The sequence below is a fragment of the Vigna unguiculata genome, chromosome 2 (genome assembly GCF_037176805.1).
Source record: "Vigna unguiculata cultivar grain cowpea cultivar isolate G323 ecotype 2 chromosome 2, ASM3717680v1, whole genome shotgun sequence".
Lineage (NCBI taxonomy): Eukaryota > Viridiplantae > Streptophyta > Magnoliopsida > Fabales > Fabaceae > Vigna > Vigna unguiculata.
Genome location: NC_140793.1, coordinates 27,850,919 through 27,871,074, shown reverse-complemented (window position 1 = coordinate 27,871,074; position 20,156 = coordinate 27,850,919). Strand labels below are relative to the sequence as shown.

The following is a 20,156-nucleotide window of genomic DNA, read 5'->3' as shown; positions in this document are numbered from 1 at the left end:
TCCAAAGGCAAAACAGGGATGCTGTTGGGAATTGGCGAAAAATCTGTTAAGGGCAATATTAACATTCTTCACTGTGTATATGTAAAATGTCAAACTCAGTAGACCGTTATGAAGAAAAAAAGATAGTATACAGTCAGTACAGACTAAAAACAAAGAATAGAGTATAAATGGTACTTTAAATCGTGGTGTAACTTATGTCACATCACATCACCAAATTAGTATGTAATAATCCATTTCTATCTATACCAGAAATCCGTATTCATTCTACTAAGCTTCCTTTTCCTACAAAATTGAAGGTATAATAATAACGCTCTCAATCAATTGATGCGTTCTTTCTATTACTACATTCTTCAATTACTTACTACATCTAAGATGACTGATGCTTCAAACCTCAAGCGATTGATTATGCATTAAAAGTATGTCGCAAATGAAACTGAGGTGGCAGAGGAACACCACTTTATCATGTAAGCTTAAGCACTGGGCATGTGCAATGAAAACACATATCTACGATGAGAGGGACTACAAGCCTACGTAGATAATTTTTTTTTTTAAAAAACTTATAAAAAAGAAAAAAAAAGGAGAAAAATAAAAAGAAAACTAAAATTAACTTAATATATTAGTTGGTTTACAGAAACCTTCTTATATTACTTTTTTTAAAAGCTGATTTTTATAACTTATTTACATAGCCTAATTTCGGCTAATTTAAGGTTATGGAGAATTTTTTTTTTCTTTTTCTACTTATTCTTTTCCTACAGATGCTTCAAGAGAATTTTATCCAAACAAATATACAATGGCATAGGAAGGGACTAAGTTAGAAGGCATTGTGAGTTAAGTCACATGTCAAACAGGGTAAGAATCTGAGAATTGCAACAACCCGTGCTTATGAACTCCAACTTGCAAATAAAGCAGTGCAGTAAAATATAGGATCACACAATAAATAGAGAAACCAAGAGCTATAGTTACAAAACAAAGCATGACAATGATGAAACACTTCACTTTTGATTTATAAACGAGATACATATCAAGAATTCCGTTTAGATTTTACATCATAGGTGGAGAGTGCTTACTGGAAAATCGTATTACAACACAAAATCATGTGGCAAAAAGAGAAGGGTTGGCCGAGGCATTGCCCACTTGAACTTCGAGCAGTTCCAACCTGCGCTCCAACACATCCAGCTTCTCATTCAGAGACGCCAACTTGCTCTTCGTCGTAGCCTCTGAAAAACACATTAAATTTTAAAGGGGCAGAATAAAAACTCAAACTTTGAAATACTTTTGGCGTGATTCAACGTGCTCCAACACTCATGGGATACCCAATAAGGTGAAGAACACAATGGTGATGCGGTTTCACGGATAGACAAAACGACACCGTGACGGGTCGTTTGGGAGAGAAGGAAAAGTGTGTGTACCAAATTGAACAAGGAAGTCGAAGAGGCGACGAACGTTGAGAGATATATGAGAGATGAATTCGCGGTTTTCCCAATCGGCTTGCACTGCGATTCCAACGTTTACTGCATTTGTTATCCCTCCCGCGCGAGCCATTCTCCTTTCTTTCTCTTTTTCTTCAGCTCGCTTTCAGATCCAATGCTAACTCTGCAGATTAAAATGCACAGTTTGCTTCCTACTCCTCTCTCATACTATAACTTTAGTTTTGTTAGATGTAATCAATTATACATTATTTTAAATGCTATTTTGAAGTTAATTATTATAAAAGAGACAATTTTTTTTACTGTATCTCTATTTTGTTTTACCAATAGTGACTGAGTTTAGTGGAGACTACTAATTTATTACAAGGTGAGATTTGTCTTAGAGTACACTTTTTTTGTCCTTAGATTTCAAAATTAGGTGGTAAAGATTCTTCAGTGACACCATGATAAGGATAGATATGTGGATGGAAATTGAATCATAAGTTGACACAAGTTAACTCTATTGTTTTTATGATACTAACTTATTTGTTTTTCAATTGAAGATAAATTTTTATTGTCCTTCTTTGACAGAGTAAAAAAGATAGGAAGATTTTTGTTTGCTTTCTGCAGTGGCAGGAAGACAAAGTGAGTTAGTTGAAAAATGGTAATGGCAAGGAAAGGGGAAGAAATGGAGGGTTGACTTCATTATTGCCAGTGAGAGAGAAGAGAGAGTTAATGCCAAACTAACATATCCCCCTTTGGTTGAAGGTTATCATTATGAAACTTTTATGTGTGATTTTTCTTTTGTTTAATTTTTGTTACAGATAAAACATGTGAATTAAATGAAAAGACTTGATGAGAATTTTTGTTATGCATTAAAGACCATTACGCCCGGTTGTTTGAAAACGCGAAAAGTTGGAAGAAAAAAAATCAAAGAAAAACACGAGAAATAAAAAATTGAAAACAAAAAATAATAGAGGCTCTGAATTTTCCGTGAAAAGATTCGTGTATCATAATGGATTTACCAAACAATCTCCACATATCCCCTTCCTTATGGTCTTACACCTCATATTTTTCTTTTGAAACTAGTCCTATAGATTGTCATAAATAACTTAAACCAAACACAAAGAATTCTCCTAAATCATCTCAAATAAATTCCATTCCAGAAATAGTAGATTGTGTCTACCGAACAAAGCATCAAGTGGTTGGACAAGAATGTTAATAGTTTAAATTGGATTAATTTAGAGATAAATAATTTATGTAGTGTCTACTACTTGCTCATTTTGATTTTGTTTAATAATTTTGCATTCAAGAAAATGGAAGATAATATTTGAACAAAAGTTGAAAGAAAGGTTTGTTGACGGTAGATAGGGGAGCCACCTATTTGGAAGACGTGAAGGCAAGGAATAGAAGTTGTTAGAACGTAGCCTTCACAATCATGTACCAAACACTAACAATTCTAGGCCCTCACTCTATTCATTCTCAAACACCATTTAATCAAATTCATTCTCAAAACAATTTAAATTTCATTTTAGATTATAAATCTTATTGCATGTTCTCGAATGTCTCTACAAATTTTTAAAGTTTCAATACTGTTTTTCCAACAGAGTGAAGAAAGTTTGAAAACTCCCACAGAACAATTTGTAATTTCAACTTTTTGTAAGAGGAAGAAGAAAAGCCTTTCTTCCTGCATAGATATTGTTGGTTTAAGTTGAAAATTTCTAGAAACTGTAATTTTTTTTCTTTATCGAAAAATCTTAGTTGTTAATTTTTTATTAGTAAAAAGAATTTAACTCAATTTTTCCACCGTCCTTCTAACTTTTACCACTAAACCAATGTTTTAACTCCGAAAATGTAATTTTGTTATAGATTAATCATACATGAAATTTATTAATGTGCTTAATTTGATGAAAAGGGAAAGGAAAAACTGCTGATGAAAAGAGAACGTTACAAATTTCAATCCTTCAATTGTTTGGTAGTTTCAAAAGACAGAAAGGAAAATCTTAAAAAAGATGAGTCCCCCTAAAATCTTCCGATTCAATTTGGAAAGATACCAAGAGAAAAGTGCAATTCTGTACGACTTATTGACACTTGTGTGATAGATAGATACCCTTTTATCTTACTTCTATGTCAGTCTTGGTACAGCTATTTTTCTTTCTGCTAGTTTTTCTGACACTCTTTCCTCGACTTTTCTTTCAGAAAGCGAATAAACCATAAATTATAAGGGGATGTTGTTTGAAATGTAAATGGCAGAATAATCATTTCTTAAATTAAATTCCTTTGAGTGTCGTAAAAGCAAATTTAAAAGAGTAAGAAAAACTATAAATGAAAAAAGTACGATTCCCTTTTTTTGTTTCCGTAATTGAGTCCCATTTATTAAGTATAGAAGTGGCAACTCTATCATGAAGCTGCAACTGGTAATAGGCCATTGTGCCTAAGCAACGCATCTGGTGTTGGTTCTCGACCACGGAATTGCACAAAAACCTGCATAAACAGCAGCACCATTATTACATTGAACTGTCTTATTAACAGAGTGGACAAAAGAAATGATCTTACATCCAGTGGTTCCTTGCCACCTCCAAGAGCAAGAATGGTCTCCCGGAACCTGTGCCCCGTTTCTTTAACAGCCTGTGCACATGTAAGTAAAACACATAGTAATCAAAACTCTTGTTGCCGATTAAAAAAACATAATAATAAAACTCAAACATGTAAGAATCATAGGTCAAGGAGGAACAACTTGGCCCATTTATGGACCATGTTGAGGACTCATTAGACATCATTATTAGAAAGACTAATTACTCACTTATTTCTCATCTTAATAGTTTAAAAAATTTTACCTTATAAACCCTATGTTTTTAAAAATAAAATATTTTCAAGTATATAAACTATAAAAGGTATAGTTTATTCAACTGTAGACACTAACTGACTACTTTAACCTTATTATTGTAAACAATAAACCATCAGTAACTATACCAAGTTGCAAGTAACATGTACGATAGCGTCCTCTTGTGGTTTGTTTGGTAGAAAAAAAGAAATAGATTGGATAGAAAGAAAAATGGTAGATGAAAATATGAGAAAAATAAGGAAAGATAGAAAGATGAATGAAAATAGGTAAAAAACAGAGTAAAAGGATAGCTTTGGACTCCATCCTAATTTCACTCTATTTCCGTTCAACCAAACAACAATTATAATCACACACCCTATTTCCACTTTCTTCCTCCTATTCTCATACTACTAATCAGGAGTATTAAACATGGAAAACAGAGGATTTTGTTCATTAAATACAAAGGCAAGTCCATAAAGAGTAAAGTACAACAATATTAACAGTATAGGTCCTCCATCCCGCACAATAAAAAGAAAAAAGAAATGTACCTTGTCATTATCCAATCCAGCATCCTCAAATGCTGAGAAAGCATCTGCAGACAGCACCTCAGCCCACTGCATAACAGGAAAATTTACCATAAGAAACAAATAGCTCTGTCTCCATTCATTGGAGGGACAGGGATGTTTCTATAGGGGAAAACGGAGTCTACCAAAAAAGGAGAGGAAAACACATCCAAAAGAGATCCTCAACACATAAGCAATGTTAATCAACATTAAAGCAATGCGGAATATACCTTGTAGCTATAGTATCCAGCTGCATATCCACCTAACAAATGGAAACCCCAAAAATCAATTTATTTTTTTTTTTTTTTGTTGAGACATTTGCATAATTACCAACTACCAAGAAAAACAAGAGGTGCAGCAAACCTGCAAATATATGGCTAAAGCTGCAAAGGAACCTGTCCTCTGGTAATGGAGGAATCACTTGAGTTTTCTCAGAAACTCTGCGGTCAACATCATAGATGGACTCAGGTCCCCCAGGAACATACTTTGTATGAAGTTCCAGATCTAGACTTGCGAATTTTAACTGCACATTATATTTATAGACAGATTAGAAGGAATCATGGGAAAACGCATATTTTAACAATACAAGAATCTAAGGACACAATTAGCATTGATAAATAAAATCTAGGATCAATTAACAGAATATTGAAGCCTTACAGAAAAGTCAATGAAGTAAAGCCATGGTGCAGATTTTAATTTTTGGGATGCAGGGGTGCCAAAGCACTATATTTATGTAAAAGAATATGGAATAAGGGATGGGAGGTCCCAAATGAACCTATACTGAGGCAGACCACTTTTAGACCACCAAACCCACATGAACAAACTAGTTATCACATAATAATGTTCTGAATTAGAAATGAAGTAGTTCAGCTTTGATTGATAAGTTAATGAGAGTAACATCCGCAACTTCAAAATTACAGAAAGGAATAACCAGCAATTACATTCACACTGACCTGTCGAAGACTTAGAGAGCCAGCTCGAAAAGTCCTAGCAGCAACAAGCTTCAAATATACTTCTTCAGGGAGACTCTCACCAGTTTCAAAATGCTTTGCAATGCCCATTAAAGTTTCTCTATAGTAAAAAAGAAACACCATAAATAGAAAATACCAGATGTTTTTTAATTCAAAAACTATAATGTTAGTTTTGCAAGACTTGAACTCGAACAATCTAGTCTCAGACAGTCTAGTCATATCATACAACCCTTCCATTAACTGTTTTGATGATAACAACTAAGATTAAATTTTGAGGTACTAATGTTTAAGATATATTCAAGTTACAATATACACAAGAATTCACCAATTTAATTAATTTCAAACAGAACTTCATGTGTTATTTGACCTTTTATGCTCAAAAACAGCAGACAACGGTTACATGCATGAACATTTCTGTAAAAGGCGAAACTCAGTTGCATGAAGAACAAGAACAGTCAACATAAAACTATCTTTCGCATGCAAAAGAACTGCAAAAGTTTTGTGTGAGCATACAGATGTAAAATGCTAGCTGTTTACTCAACCTTATAGGCTTAAAGAAAAACAAATTGTAATATTCATCACCAAGGGACGTTAGATTCTCATAAGCAGTGTTTATTTGTATATTCTGACATGGACATATTTACTTACCTGTGGTAACACCAGTTTTCCATGAACTGAGAAGGTAATTCAACAGCATCCCACTCTATCCCTCTAATACCAGCAACCAGACCCTCATCTTGCTTGGTAAGCATATGCTGAAGTGCATGACCGAATTCATGGAAGACAGTCTCCACCTAAAAAAAAGAAAAAGATAGTTTAAACCACATGATATTATAGATAGGTGCACAAATTAGTAACTGCCGCCAATTCTATACACAATAATGTATGTAAAATATGGTCTGTTTGGACAAACTTATCATAAGCACTTCTATAAAAGAAAAATAAGAAAGAAATGAGATGAACTCCTTCACAAGCTAAAAATAGCTAATTCACAAATTGAAAATAAGAATTTAGAAAAACGATGAGAACTTTAACAAACTATTTTATAAATACACTAATTTTAACTTACAGAGAAATTCATTTCAATTTTTTCTTTTTTCTTTTTTCTTTTCTTTCTAAGATGCACATAGAAATTTGTCCAAACATATATTGTATCTCAGTCGATATATTGTTAGGCCAAATTTTAATAATTTTTATTTACTTGTTCCGTTTCAGTTGGGTAGTTAACAAAAATATGCCAAAACCAACTCAACCAAACCCAATTCTAAATTATCCAATCAGGTCATTTTCCCCCTAAACCTGACTTGTGTGCTGCCCAATTATGGGGGTTTTCTGAATCAGGTATCAAGTTGTTGAGTTCAGAACATATTGGGGTTTTCTGAAACGAACCTTTAGCCATTCTATATTTTTATTATAAGCAGTCATCTGGTGCAACTACTGATTAGTTTAACAATTGGCAGAAACATGAGAGCCTTGAAAAGTTTAGACTTAGTATGGCTTTGTCTTTGTACACTATACCAAATCCAACAAGATGTTTCAAGATTTTACTTTAAATTTTACAAATTTAGTATGGACGGGAAATATTCTGTTTTCCATTACACACTAATTTATGAATATTTTGATTGCACTGCAACAAATGCCTTCACTTCAACAAATTGACTAGAATACAGTCAATTGGAAAAATATCAACTGAACACCATTGAAATCAAACCAAATATCATTTCTCCGAACAAAATAATAAATGAAAGACAGTAATTGTTCCCTTTACTCAGACTAAAATATGCAAACATATCAAGAGCAGACACTACCAGTCACAATGAGTGTTTTAATTAGCTTTAAAGCATAGCGTAGGCAAACCTTTTTTATCTCAGATAACGATCATAGCAAAAAGTTATAAAATAGACAGACACATAACATAAATTTGAGGTTACCTCGCGGAATGTCATTAGACTTGGCTTGTTTCCTACTGGAGGAGTTTGATTGCACACCATGTGAGCAACGGGCAACCTTGCTGAGGTACCATCACGTGATAATACACGACTTCGAGCAAAGACTTCATCCATCCATGCACCTTGCCTTTTTTCCGCAGGACGACTATAAGGATCAAAATAAAAATACGCAATTGGACTACCAGAAGAATCCTTAACACGGAAGAACTTGACATCATTATTCCAGACCTGATTAACAATAATAACGTGTCAGGAAGTTTAAATAGGTGCTCCCCATTCAAGAATCATAGCTAAACGAAAAAGAACCAAGTTTACCGGAGCTACACCATCAGCTGGTTCAATTTCAATGCCAAAAAGTGAGTTCGCAAGTTTAAAGAGACCGTCCATAACTTTTGGCAGAGAGAAAAAGGGACGCAGTTCTTCCTATGAGATGCAGAAGCAGAAGCATGAGCATTTCCAACTCCAATAAAATGTTTACAATAAAAATAAGACAGACACATTGAAAGTAATAAAATCTTGTTGAAACAGCAAGTACACCAGTCAATGGTGTGAACAAGTATTAGCAAACCATAATCTGTAATTAGAGGGTAGGACTGTGAGAGGAAGAAACTCTTGTTGGCAATTGACATGAATACAAATAATAGCTTCCAGAATTTAAAATGTGCAATAAGCCTAATTGTGAAATGTGAAACTTTAAACAATAATATTTTTGAAAACAAACATCAATGGATAATTTGCAACAGTCAATATTTTGCAGGCTGACGATAAGTTCTTCTTACTTTACCATAGGAAAAGAGCATTCAAACAGACTGTAAGCCATAACAATTCTACAGCTGATAATAAAATAGTTGTATAAAAAGTATTGACTGCATGAATAATTTAATACATGAACAATGTATTTGATACTAAATAATGTAGATCTTTCTTCTAATCGTTCTATATTTCATAATTCTCCAATGTAATAGTTAATTGAGCTTGTTTCTTAATTTCTTTTGTCTTTCTAAAAGATAACTGAGATAGTGCAATAGAGAAACCTCATTAATATCATATTTTGACTCGCGTAGCCTCTCACTCCAAAAGCTAATGTCCCAATGAGTCAAATCACTAGCTTCTAATGCATTCTGACTTTTGGAGAATTCCTTAAGGTCTTCAATATCTGCAAAGAAAGATGCAACACCTAACTTATTTCCTGATTAAACGAAGACACACATCTATATAAAAAAACCAAATTTTAGATAGATAATACAGTCCCCCATGGTGCATATATGTCAGAACTATCATGAATTGGCAATTAGAATCCTTCCAAAACAACATATTCAATGCCAATGAAAGGCCAACTCCAGAAAGCTTATATGCAATGCATTATCCTCATGAATAAATAATAAAAGGGTATACAATTCAAAGCCTGATGCAAACACAATCAGAAACACATTTTATACACACTACCTTGCACTGCAGGATCCCAGGAAGCTCTGCGAAGCTTTTCAAGAAGTTCTTCAGCTTTATCAACAGTTGCCATTTTGGTTGCCATGCTAACCTGATAGAGTATTTATACATAAGCAACGTACAACTGGGTTGTATTCATAATATGGCACATGAATCGTACCTCAGCATAGTTATTGTAGTTGAGAAGTTTGGCCTTTTCCAACCTTAGCTTTAAAATTTGATTAATTATTTCTGTATTATCCAAATCTCCACTAGATGCCCGTGATACATATGCACGGTAGATCTCCTCACGCAAAGATCGGTTGCGTGCATGTTGCATAACAGCAATAAAACTAGGAGCATCCAATGTAATTAACCATGGTCCATTCTCAGCGGTGGCATTTTCATGACCCTGCATTTGCCCATTAAGTAATCAAAACTCAAAAACATAGATGATTGTCACAACTTGAGAATAATTCAAAACATGTAAGATATATATACCTTGGTTACTGCACTTTGTGCAGCCAACCCAAGAGCAGTAGCAGGTAATCCTTCGATTTCCTTCTGATCTGTGATTAGTTTTTCAAACTTCTTTGTTGCATCTAGAACATTCTCTCCAAACTTTTGTGATAACTTTTCCAGTTCCTATGGATAAAATCCAGAGAGAAAATAAAACTGTAACTAAAAGAAAAGAACCAGTGCATGGAATATTGCTAAGTTATGAAAGTCCGATCACTGTGCTTTTGGAATTTGATCACACACAAAGAATTATTTAATAAAAAATTTATTACTTGGTTTAATTTGGAGTTGGGATATTAAGCAAAATCCTCCACTCTTCCCAATTACTGCTAATAACATTGGGATTGCGAAGTGCTGTTTAAAATCCATATACTGCATTTGGATCTTTCTCAATTTTCAAAGTTCATGTTGCCTATTATGTTATTTGTCACTCACATTTTCATAATGTGCATAATTGAAATTTCATTTCTACCCTTGACTGAGAAAAGGATAGGCCTGGATACTTCCACAGAATAGAGAAAAAAGATCAAGATATAACCAGATTACAAAACCTAGTACATAATCACTAAACGATGGGAATCAAATAGCATGTGCGACTAAAAGCTATAGTTTATAATTTTGTTTAGTAGTTAAAATAGCACACCTGTTCAATTTTGTTAAAACTTTCTCTTTTATCATCTTCAAGGGAAACTCCATTCAGAACCGCCTCCTTTATTTGGCCTGCAAAGACACACATTCTTTTATTAGTTAAACGTAAAATGATGGGCTCAAAATAATACATGTTTAAAATTGAGTGAACAGTGAATGGAACAACAGTCTGAGATCTAGCATGGCCTAGAGTATTGATTATACAAGGTCTTTAGCTACGTGTAAGACAGACAATGTCACACAGATATTACATATCACAAATCAAACACTAAAAAGCTCAGCATCAAATTGGTGACCAAGTTGACTCAGAAATCAGAAAACTTTACCCCAACTTCACACCCTGCGTCTTTCACCTTATTAAATGAAAGTCTATAAGCTGAAAAGAGGCATTGGGATACAGACATCAATTTCAAGCAACTTTTACCGTAAAAGCATGGCGGTACTGAAACAAAATCACATCACAACAACAGCATATCAATAAGATATCATAATAACTTACTTTCAACAATGCGCTTACGAGCATCACTAAGTGTCTGCCAATCAGGAGACTCTCGAATGGCTTTGAACGCATTATAAATAGGTTTACTTTGACCCAGTCTAAGCTGAAACTTAACCTTCTCTGCCTGCAAACAGAAAGTAATCCACCAATCCTCGTTAGCACACCAAAGCCACTGTTCTCATCATCCAAATATAAAAAGCTGAATAACATATTCCAACATGGCTCATGTGTTATAAGCCAACTAAACAAAACATACTAAATCCCACAAATTGTTAGACTACAACCCAATTGTATAAAAAACAAGTATACTAATATACTAATACAAAAACAAAACAGAACCAAAAGAATAAAAAATTAAGCAAATACACATTAAAAAAAGCACCCAATTTATTTAATTTTCAATTTAAAAACAATACCTGAACATCTTCAATAGCAGAACGTAACTCAGAACTATCCTTAACAGCCTTTAGATGATTGACCATGCCCCAAACAACAGTTAGCCGATCAACTATCTTCTCCAACGGTTCCACCAGCTTTGGCCACGACGGTTCCACATTTCGTTCCAGATCCTCCAATTCACGTTCCTATCAAAACCCCCATCAACAAACCAGCCACAAAAACCCGAATCAGCCCCGACCCATTTCCCGAATCCCGACGGAGAATCCAAAATGAGAGAAAAGAATCGAACTTGTCATAATTACCAGCTCGCCGAGGAGGGCGCGAATTCCGGGTCGCACGTGCTTGGGCTCGACGACATCGAAGGGTGGGAAGTCGAAGTTTTGCAGAAGAGGGTTGTCTTCGACGAGGGCGTTGGGCGAAGAAGCGGCCATGAAGGGAGAAGAAGAAGCGATAAGAGGAGAAGTGGACTTGCGGAGTCTGAGGCAGAAGGAGAAGGAGGAAGACCAGAGGGGACAAGGATGGGATTTGGGGAATTGTTTGAGGTGTGAAACGGAACAAGAAGTGCGAGTTATGAGTAATGGGGGAATGGAACGAGAGAAAGTGAGGGTGAGACGTGTTGCCATGAGAATGTTTGCTATAAGAAGGGTACCCAATAGACCTGTGCGTCTCATTTTGAGAGTTTCTGTATACAATGATTTTTGTGTCCAGGTTCGTCAAAAATCTAGCATGGGACAATTTTGTTTCTATTTACTTTCCTATTTTTACTTTTGTTGTTGTAGTTCAATTCTGTTTCACATCCAAAAGTCTTATTCAGGGCACCTTAGTTAACTAAAATTTGTGAAACCAGTTATGACAATTACTTTCGCTTGATTTTGGTTTTGATATTTGTGTAATGTTATGATTCGGTGTAAGTGTTGAGGTTTTTCTTTTGTTCACTATAGATGTATCCTTTTCGAAAGAGTGATGAGATACGCGTTTTGGAGTTTACTTTGCACTTGAAAATTTTAATTTGAACAAAAGATACAAGCATGGAACTTTAAGGAAATAGGGTTGATGAGCATGTTTTGAATTGTTATTATTGGAAACTTTTTTAGAGTTGTTTTAGCTAAAATATGAAATGATAAGTTGAGAATAAAGTAAAAGATTATTTTTTTTTAAGTACTTTTTATTTTATTTTATTTTATTTCATTTCATTTGATTTGATTTGGTTTCGATGCTTGTCAGATAAGTTATACTTTTATTTATTTTTAGATCAATTTTTTTACTTGATCTTCAGAGCCAAACATAATACTGCATCACAAAACTCTGTCACCTTTAGGAAATCCTTAAAAACTCTCCTAGAATTGAGAGTACGTGGGTTAGTTTAGAATATATTTTATTTTATGCAGTTACTCTTCTGTTTCAGTATATCAAATAAATTTATTTTATGTATTATTTATTAGGAATTAGCCGTTTCAAATCTAAGTCAACATCCACCCATAGCAATCTTTCCTTTTACAATAAAATAGCATACACAAGTTTACATTACATACATATATTTTCTTCTGTATTCAACATTAGGGTTCTTGAATTATAAGTGAAAAAATTAAAAGACATATAAGTGAAAAAAAATCCCAAACGTAGGTTTGGTGGACAAGTCTTACGTTTAATTTCTTATTGGTGAAAAATAAACTATACACATCTTAGAATTTCATTTTTGTGGTGATTATAAAATATAAGAATGGCGTGGATTGACACGTGTGAGGTCTTTTGCATAGACTGGTTCATGAATCACACATATAAATAAAGAAGAAAACAGTTATATATTCTAAAGCAATTGAAAATCATTTTTGTTTGTGTATTTGTTTAATTATTTGATTAAATTACTCAACCATTTTAAGAAAACTTAAATTATAATATTCTTTTTATGTTTGCCGAAGTTCTATTAGAATAATAGCCCAAAGCAACCCGTTCGGATTGGGCTAAGCCCGTGTATACAGCAATATGAACCCAACATAGGCCCAAGAAAAACAAAATAAAAAAAAGTGCAGAGAAACGAAAGTAAAATACAAATGAAAAAAAAAAACAAACGCTAGAAGGAGGGTTTGAACCTCCGACCTTGTGGTTAACAGCCACACGCTCTAACCAACTGAGCTATTCCAGCTTTTTGATTATAATATGAAATATATATTTAATATATCTTAAAATATATGGATAAAATATATGTAGAAGCTTTTGAATTAGATTCATCCAATTGCAGGTGCATAAATTTGAGTTCATTCTAAGCCATTTAAAAGAACAATTTTGCAGCTTAAAGGGCTTGTGACGAGGAAGATCATCATCATAATTCATATGTGCTGTGTCCTGTTCTTGGGTCCCTCATGTACAACCTACATCATAGCCATTTCTTACATGTTCAATATAGCTAGGCACATACTTAATTGATTTTTACTATCATCACACTGTTCATTTTACAGGTAAACACACCTGATAACCATTTTTGGAACATGGACAAACTGATCAAGCAACTCCTACATTAAAATTCTCACCAAACAGGAGCCTAACCTAGGAATTAGTGAAGAAGACTAAGACTATAGTGAATAAAATAAAACAAAATCACTTCAGACCAGATAGAATATGCTTTCAAAGTTATTCCATTTATTATTCTTTTACATTCCTCTGTATATAAACTATGTAAACAATATAATAGTTTTACTTTATGAGGAAAATAATGAATGCACACCAACAACATTAAACTCTTTTTTTCTGTAACCAGATAATAGTGCATAATTGTTTATAGCTGTAGAAGTCTTTTTCATTTGATCTGATTCAATTTTATAATAAGTTGATTGAATGTGGGGCAATGGAAAGAAACAAGGGTAGGGGATAGGGTTTTATCATTTAGTAGGTGAGTGCATGTGGGCTCACAATCTTTCTGCTCCCATCTTCTGATCCACATTCAACATGTGCATAAGATTCTTATAGCCCCCCCAGATGACCCTTATGCTTGTCTACGTTGCTCATGACAGTAAGTCTACACAAAAATTCAAATTTTGAAGCATCCAACTACAATCACACTTACTAGCTCACAAACCACTAAAACCAGTTTTTGTTTTTTGTGATGATAAGGGACTAAAGTAGTTTCAAAGCGTGTATGAAAATCTTAAACTTTGTAAACAATAAATAAAATAAACTAGCACTCCCTTGATAAAAAATGGTGCCCCTAAAGACTAAAATAAAATGTGTGTAAGAGATGCAAGATGAAGTAAGATGTAAAAGGAATCCAGCTATGAACTAAGGCAAGCCAGAAAAAAAAATGGCACCAAGACCAAGGAAGGTGCTGAATTTTCTTTTAGCTAACGACACTATCCTCTGCTTCAGCACTTGGTGAGTTAGAGAGACACGACAGATTCCCAAGTCCCCACACAAATACAGCGTTAGGTGTGGTTTGTGGAGCTGTGATTGTACCAAATTCACATGCCCCCATCCTCATGATTTGTTGCTCTTTTTGCCATCGATTAATTTCTTTTACCTTTTCTTTCACTATGTTTTTCTCCAATGTTTCCGTTACTGAATGGTTTACAAAGACATTATTCCAAGGAATTGCTTGGCTCATGTTCTGTCCTTTTCCTCTCCCCTTTCCATAACTCTAATCCTCCAGTCATGAACATCAATCCCATTTTGTTTAACATTGATTGGAAAATTCAAAATCTTTATCTTACCCTTTTATCATAATATGGTTTAGTTTTTCCAATTTGTATTGTGCAATATCCATTAGCTCCAAATTCATAATATTTTCTCCCTTAAAATGTGTTGAAAGATATCATTGTTACTCTTTACTGGGTGAAAGTTTCTATTCAGTAAAAGAAAATATCACTTATCTTTAGTGATTGATGCTATATGTCTCTTACCCTAAAAAAATAAGGAATTAATATCTCTGTTTCATATTTTCAAACTAATAATTGATACTAATATGACGATTTCCTGATAATAATTCAGTTCATTGATTTTCAGATTTGGCTCTATACCTTACACCGATTGTTCTTTTGTCACTTACATACGGCTACTTATTTTCTAATCCATACTGTTAACTCCAATTAATAACCAGAATAAGACAACGTACCCTGTTATATAATTAATGACAGATTAAACCAACACGTTTAAAAAATCTTTGAAGAAGAAAACTTTGAATGAGAATTACCCTTTTACAGCATATGGTACTATGCAAAAATGGTAACAGCCTAAAGCCACTAACTCTTAGCCAAAGAAAATAATTGAGATGATAAAGAAGCATACACACTCACACTCACACACATACACACACACACCTCAAAAGGAAGGATAACATAACATGTCAAACTCCACTCCAATGGAAAAGGATCTCACAGTGACAGTGCAGCGTTCCTCATACATGCCGGGGTGCATGATGTCCCCTTCGTGCTTGCCAATCCACAACGAGTTCCAGTACTCGAGAATCCACTACTGCAGCAGCCCCAGAAAGAGAGTGAGAAGGTGGAAGAACATCCTCAGAAAGTTCATGAGGGAGAGCAAGACCTTGTGTAGATCCAAACCTATATCATTTCAATATGACCCTGTTAGCTACTCCCAGAACTTCGATGAGGGTTGCCATCTTCACCAACCAAGACCAGGGTTGCAAGATCTTAGGTGGGATTTACATCATTGATTTTATGTAACTCTGGTTTTTACCTGCTTAGGATTCAAAACAAGGACATTGACCCTTCTGTTTCCACACATGCCATCTTTTAATTAGTGTATGGCACAAACAAGTTATTCCTTCTTCAAGATTGTATATGGTGTATCTCATTCACATTTCTCAAAGTACCATAGTTCTTTCAATCGAAAACTTTTCTGTATATATATTGGATCCACCAGTAGTATTACTTTACTATGCAATCTTTGCTTCAATTCTGATTGTTGTCTGTGTTTTATCGCATGATGCTCTCTAGCAGTTTCTGGTGAGTGAACTAGAGTATGTGTTTATCAACTAAGAAACCCCCTTCATATTTTTCATTAGGAGAAAAAAGGAGATGCTCTGCAAATGAATTTTTCTCTTTGGATTATGAAGACAGAAGAATGCAGATTCTGGGGTGTGAAATTTAACGCCTTTTTAACAGTGAAGTCTTGAGGACTATGATGTATGGTTGGAATATTTATTGTGGCTTCAAAAAGCCACCACCACACTCTTAACTGAGATGAAATTGTTTGAAGATGTGTAATACGTTTGAAAAATTGTAATGAGGCAAGCATGTTAACTTGTTTGTTTGTGATTTTGATCATGTCATGGGGTGTGGTTGTGGGGTATATGTCGTTTATTTATTCACATGTACAGAAAGAACATGATAGTGGTTGGTATTGAGAATTATTATTTACAGAAATCTGCATTTTGCTACTTTCTTTTTTGGGTTTAGGGTAGCATAGTTGCACTTCACTTAAGTTTTTTTGGTATTCTAACACATAAAGGGACAATTATTCCAGGAATCAGACGCTGATATGAAATTAAGAAGTAGATCTGAAGAGTACAACCTAAGGAACTCGTGCTGTAGCAAAAAAATGAAAAGGAGAAAAAGCAAGAAGAATATGACGGCCACCTAACCATTTCTTTTCACCCTGTATTTTCTTTAATTTATGAAATGTTTAGAATCTTTAACAATAGAAATGATTAAAAATGGTTAACTTTAGAATAAGTATTTAATTTATTAAAGGCAAAACTTTATACTAAAAAAAATATCAAAATTGAGCGCATACAGTTTTATACTTTATATTCATTTATCATATTACTTATTTTGTTTTTGATTTTTCTTCTACTTTTTTCTCTTTTTAATTTGTAAATAATATATATTAAGTTAAAGTAAAATTACAATTTTCATTTTATTTTTTAAACTCAACTAAGTTAACTTAATAATAATTATCTTTTATCAAGATATCTAGGAGTTTCTACCCAAATTAGAAATTTAATAAAATTTATAATACAATGAGTACAAACTTTATTTTACATATTATTTTTTTAAAATTAATTATACATATTAATTTTTTAAAATTAATTATATTTAAATTTTATTTTCTAAAAATAATTTTAATTATTTTAGTTTATAAATAATAAATGTTAGGGAAGGTTAATATAAAGTATCGTTATTTTAACAATTTAATTTGTTTCAAAAGTATGGTTGCTTTACCGATTTAAGATAATATTAATAAAACATTATATTTTACGAACCTGTTACATTAAATAGTTAGTATACAAATATAATAGCTAATATTTTTCTAATGCATATACAAACTCATGTTTGAGTAAGGGTGGTGATCTTTTTCAAAAGTTCGATTATATGAAAAATTTAAATCTATTTTTAATTAAATCAAATTTAATTGGACTTTTCATATTTTGATTAAATTAGATTAAATGCAATTTATAAATATATTTTTTTCAATTGAATTTAAATTGGTCTGATTAAAGTTTAATCTAGCTAAAATGAGTCTAAGTATGTTAGATTCTACTAAACTTAACTTGATGTTGATCTAACTCAATTAAATCGAGGACGATCTAGGTTAAACATGATTTGGTCTAATGTAGGTTTGATCTAATTTAACTTAATTTGAGATTGTCCCAATATGAACAAATTTAAGTTGAGCAAGACTTAATCTAACTTATGTTGACTTGGTCTGATCAAGATTGATTTGAATTAACTCTGACTTCGTTGCTAGTTTAGGTTAAACCTAACCTAGACTTGACTCGATCCAATTCAACTAACTTTACGTGATAGCCACAAACATATTTAACCTTTCTTACCTTGGATCCAACCCAACATAGTTCCAATCCAACTTATCTTCTAGCATGATTTGAGGCTATCTCGGCCCGACTTAAACCCTAATAAACATGGCCCCACTCTAATTTAGTTTGAGGTGGATCTTGTTTAACTTAGGCACAAGCCAACTCAGCCTGACTTGAACTTAGGTGATAAATGTGATAATTACTTATTTTTCATGCTTGTTATGACTTCTTATTTGTCTTCAAATCATGCATTTTATGTTATTTTCATGGAAAGAGTTAAGATTTTAATATTTTTTTTAAGATAGATAAAATTAACCTTTTATTGGATTATTTTGTAGAAAAGTGAAAAATTGGAGAGTAATGAAGAATTACTTTTCAGGACCTTCTTGCTCAGCTAATAGATAGCTCACTCAACCAAAAGAATGTTCTCTCGCCTAGCCACTTAAATCCTCGCCTAACGAAAATATTGTACACTCGTCCAGCAAGTACAATACTCGCCCAGTGAGTGAGAGGTTATGCTCACCTAGCGAGAAGATGCTTTTTGGTAGTGGTTGAAAAGTCAAGTTTGGATGAAATGAAGTAGTTTCTCCGATTAGAAACGCAACTTGGGATGAGAGCAACGACAAAGGCACGTCTAAAGCTCAAATACTTCTTTTTTCTTCATCCATCCCACTCTTTTTATCCATTTTTTAGTTTCAAATGTGTATAGGAGTAGCTAAACGTCCACTTAATTGATGGTTGAATGTGATGTATCTAAACTCTATGTAGATTTTCATATGCACTACAAAAAAAATTCTTAATTAGCAACCAATTTTAGAGACAAAAAAATAATTGGTCACTACAATGACTAATTTATAAACTAAAAATTATTGGTCTCTAAAATAGTCACTATTTTATGAATAAAAAAGTATAATTAGTGACCAATTAAACTCTAAGTTAGTCATTAGCTATCAAGGTTTGGGTTATCAAAAGAAACAGAGATGGTTCAAAAGGTTCATTCTTTAAAAAATTACAAAAACAAAACTAACATTCCATCACAAGTTATAAAAGATTGATAAGACTAAAATCACATTTTTTATTTATTGGTTTAATTACTCGGATGGTACCCACTTTGGTAGAGGTGTGTCAATCTGGTACCTGCTTTTAAAAAAATGTCAATTGCATCTCAACTTTTGAAAAAGTGTTTCAATTGAGAGAAACAATATAAATATTAGTACTTAGTTTAGTAAAAATATTTATACTTAATTAGTTTGAATCTTATAAAAAATGGATTACAAAAATATTTTAATTATTAAAAAAATAGGTCAAAATTGAATCAGATACACATAAGTAAGTACTAAATTGAAACAAAAAGACAAATATGGGAACTAAATTGAAATCAACACAATGACATCTGATAGTGACACTGACACGTGGTATTTTTTTAAAAAAAATTTCAAAAAATTTAAAAAAATTACAAAAACCACATACTTACACGTGGTACGTCGTTAACGACGTTAGTCAACTCCGTCTGAAAGAGACCTAATTGAAGCACTTTTTCAAAATGTGAGATAGAGTACTAGATTGACACATCTCTATCAAAGTGGGTACTATCTGAGTAATTAAACCTTATTTATTTAGAGAAGACTAACAAGGAACAAGTTTTCGAAGAAAAAGAAGAAAAACATCCTTCCCCTAAAATCATACTTTATCACAACACTATTTTGATTGATTATCATGACAATTGCCCAAACTAAGGACCGTTTTGAAAAAATGGAAAGGAAAAAGTAGTGAATTAACAAATTTTCCAAAATATATATATATATATATATATATATATATATATATATATATATATATATATATATATATATATATATATATAACCAATTTGTTTCCCTTGTATTGAGAGACATATCAGGAAAGGTAACGTTTCAATATTTGCCACAATTATAGTTTCGTGTTTGTCATGGAAAACATGTGAAAAACAACATGTGTAGGTACTAGGTTGGTATGATTTCTTATTCACCAAAGTCTCACATAAAATAATAATAATATGAAGAAGGGAACAATAGGAAAGTACTATAAAAATAAAGTATTGATTGGGTACTTCTGTATCATTGGAATGTTTCTAATTTATGCTAGAAAAATTGCAAAAGGTTTTGCAGTTTTGATTCTCCAAAAATTGTATTTGAATGATAATACTTT

General features: G+C 32.9%; 3 protein-coding genes and 1 non-coding gene across 4 annotated transcripts; 1 reads left to right on the top strand and 3 right to left on the bottom strand.

Moving 5' to 3' along the window:
• Positions 1–1,067: 1,067 nt before the first annotated feature.
• On the bottom strand, positions 1,068–1,747 carry BRK1 (BRICK1). Its single transcript, XM_028057892.2, has 2 exons — positions 1,410–1,747; positions 1,068–1,217 (listed from the first exon to the last, which is right to left on the bottom strand). Exons 1-2 carry the CDS (start codon positions 1,540–1,542, stop codon positions 1,093–1,095), a joined length of 258 nt encoding a protein of 85 aa, XP_027913693.1. The 5' UTR covers positions 1,543–1,747; the 3' UTR covers positions 1,068–1,092.
• Positions 1,748–3,637: 1,890 nt separating this feature from the next.
• Positions 3,638–11,889, bottom strand: LOC114173463 (putative cytosolic oligopeptidase A). The gene is made up of 17 exons (XM_028057891.2): positions 11,506–11,889; positions 11,221–11,388; positions 10,805–10,928; positions 10,301–10,377; positions 9,640–9,783; positions 9,320–9,550; positions 9,160–9,250; positions 8,748–8,869; positions 8,029–8,136; positions 7,696–7,941; positions 6,413–6,558; positions 5,747–5,864; positions 5,157–5,316; positions 5,024–5,055; positions 4,779–4,844; positions 3,963–4,034; positions 3,638–3,890 (listed from the first exon to the last, which is right to left on the bottom strand). The coding sequence occupies exons 1-17, from the start codon at positions 11,872–11,874 to the stop codon at positions 3,807–3,809; spliced, it is 2,358 nt and encodes a 785-aa protein (XP_027913692.2). The 5' UTR covers positions 11,875–11,889; the 3' UTR covers positions 3,638–3,806.
• Positions 11,890–13,272: 1,383 nt separating this feature from the next.
• Positions 13,273–13,346, bottom strand: TRNAN-GUU (transfer RNA asparagine (anticodon GUU)). The gene has a single exon. It is a non-coding gene; the product is annotated as a tRNA-Asn (tRNA).
• A 2,078-nt stretch (positions 13,347–15,424) lies between these two features.
• LOC114173156 (uncharacterized) lies at positions 15,425–16,470 on the top strand. The gene is made up of 2 exons (XM_085669675.1): positions 15,425–15,847; positions 16,228–16,470. The coding sequence occupies exons 1-2, from the start codon at positions 15,534–15,536 to the stop codon at positions 16,301–16,303; spliced, it is 390 nt and encodes a 129-aa protein (XP_085525801.1). The 5' UTR covers positions 15,425–15,533; the 3' UTR covers positions 16,304–16,470.
• Positions 16,471–20,156: the final 3,686 nt, after the last annotated feature.

Bases quoted from the DNA above. Each gene is read 5' to 3' on its own strand.
- BRK1 (XM_028057892.2), bottom strand. From the start codon at position 1,542: ATGGCTCGCGCGGGAGGGATAACAAATGCAGTAAACGTTGGAATCGCA. The intron at 1,218-1,409 runs GTACACACACTT...TGTGTTTTTCAG, and splicing joins CGACTTCCTTGTTCAATTTG to AGGCTACGACGAAGAGCAAG.
- LOC114173463 (XM_028057891.2), bottom strand. From the start codon at position 11,874: ATGAGACGCACAGGTCTATTGGGTACCCTTCTTATAGCAAACATTCTC. The intron at 8,137-8,747 runs GTTTCTCTATTG...TGCATCTCATAG, and splicing joins CAAAATATGATATTAATGAG to GAAGAACTGCGTCCCTTTTT. The intron at 7,942-8,028 runs GTAAACTTGGTT...ATTGTTAATCAG, and splicing joins CAGCTGATGGTGTAGCTCCG to GTCTGGAATAATGATGTCAA.
- LOC114173156 (XM_085669675.1), top strand. From the start codon at position 15,534: ATGTCAAACTCCACTCCAATGGAAAAGGATCTCACAGTGACAGTGCAG. The intron at 15,848-16,227 runs GTGGGATTTACA...AGGAGAAAAAAG, and splicing joins CCAGGGTTGCAAGATCTTAG to GAGATGCTCTGCAAATGAAT.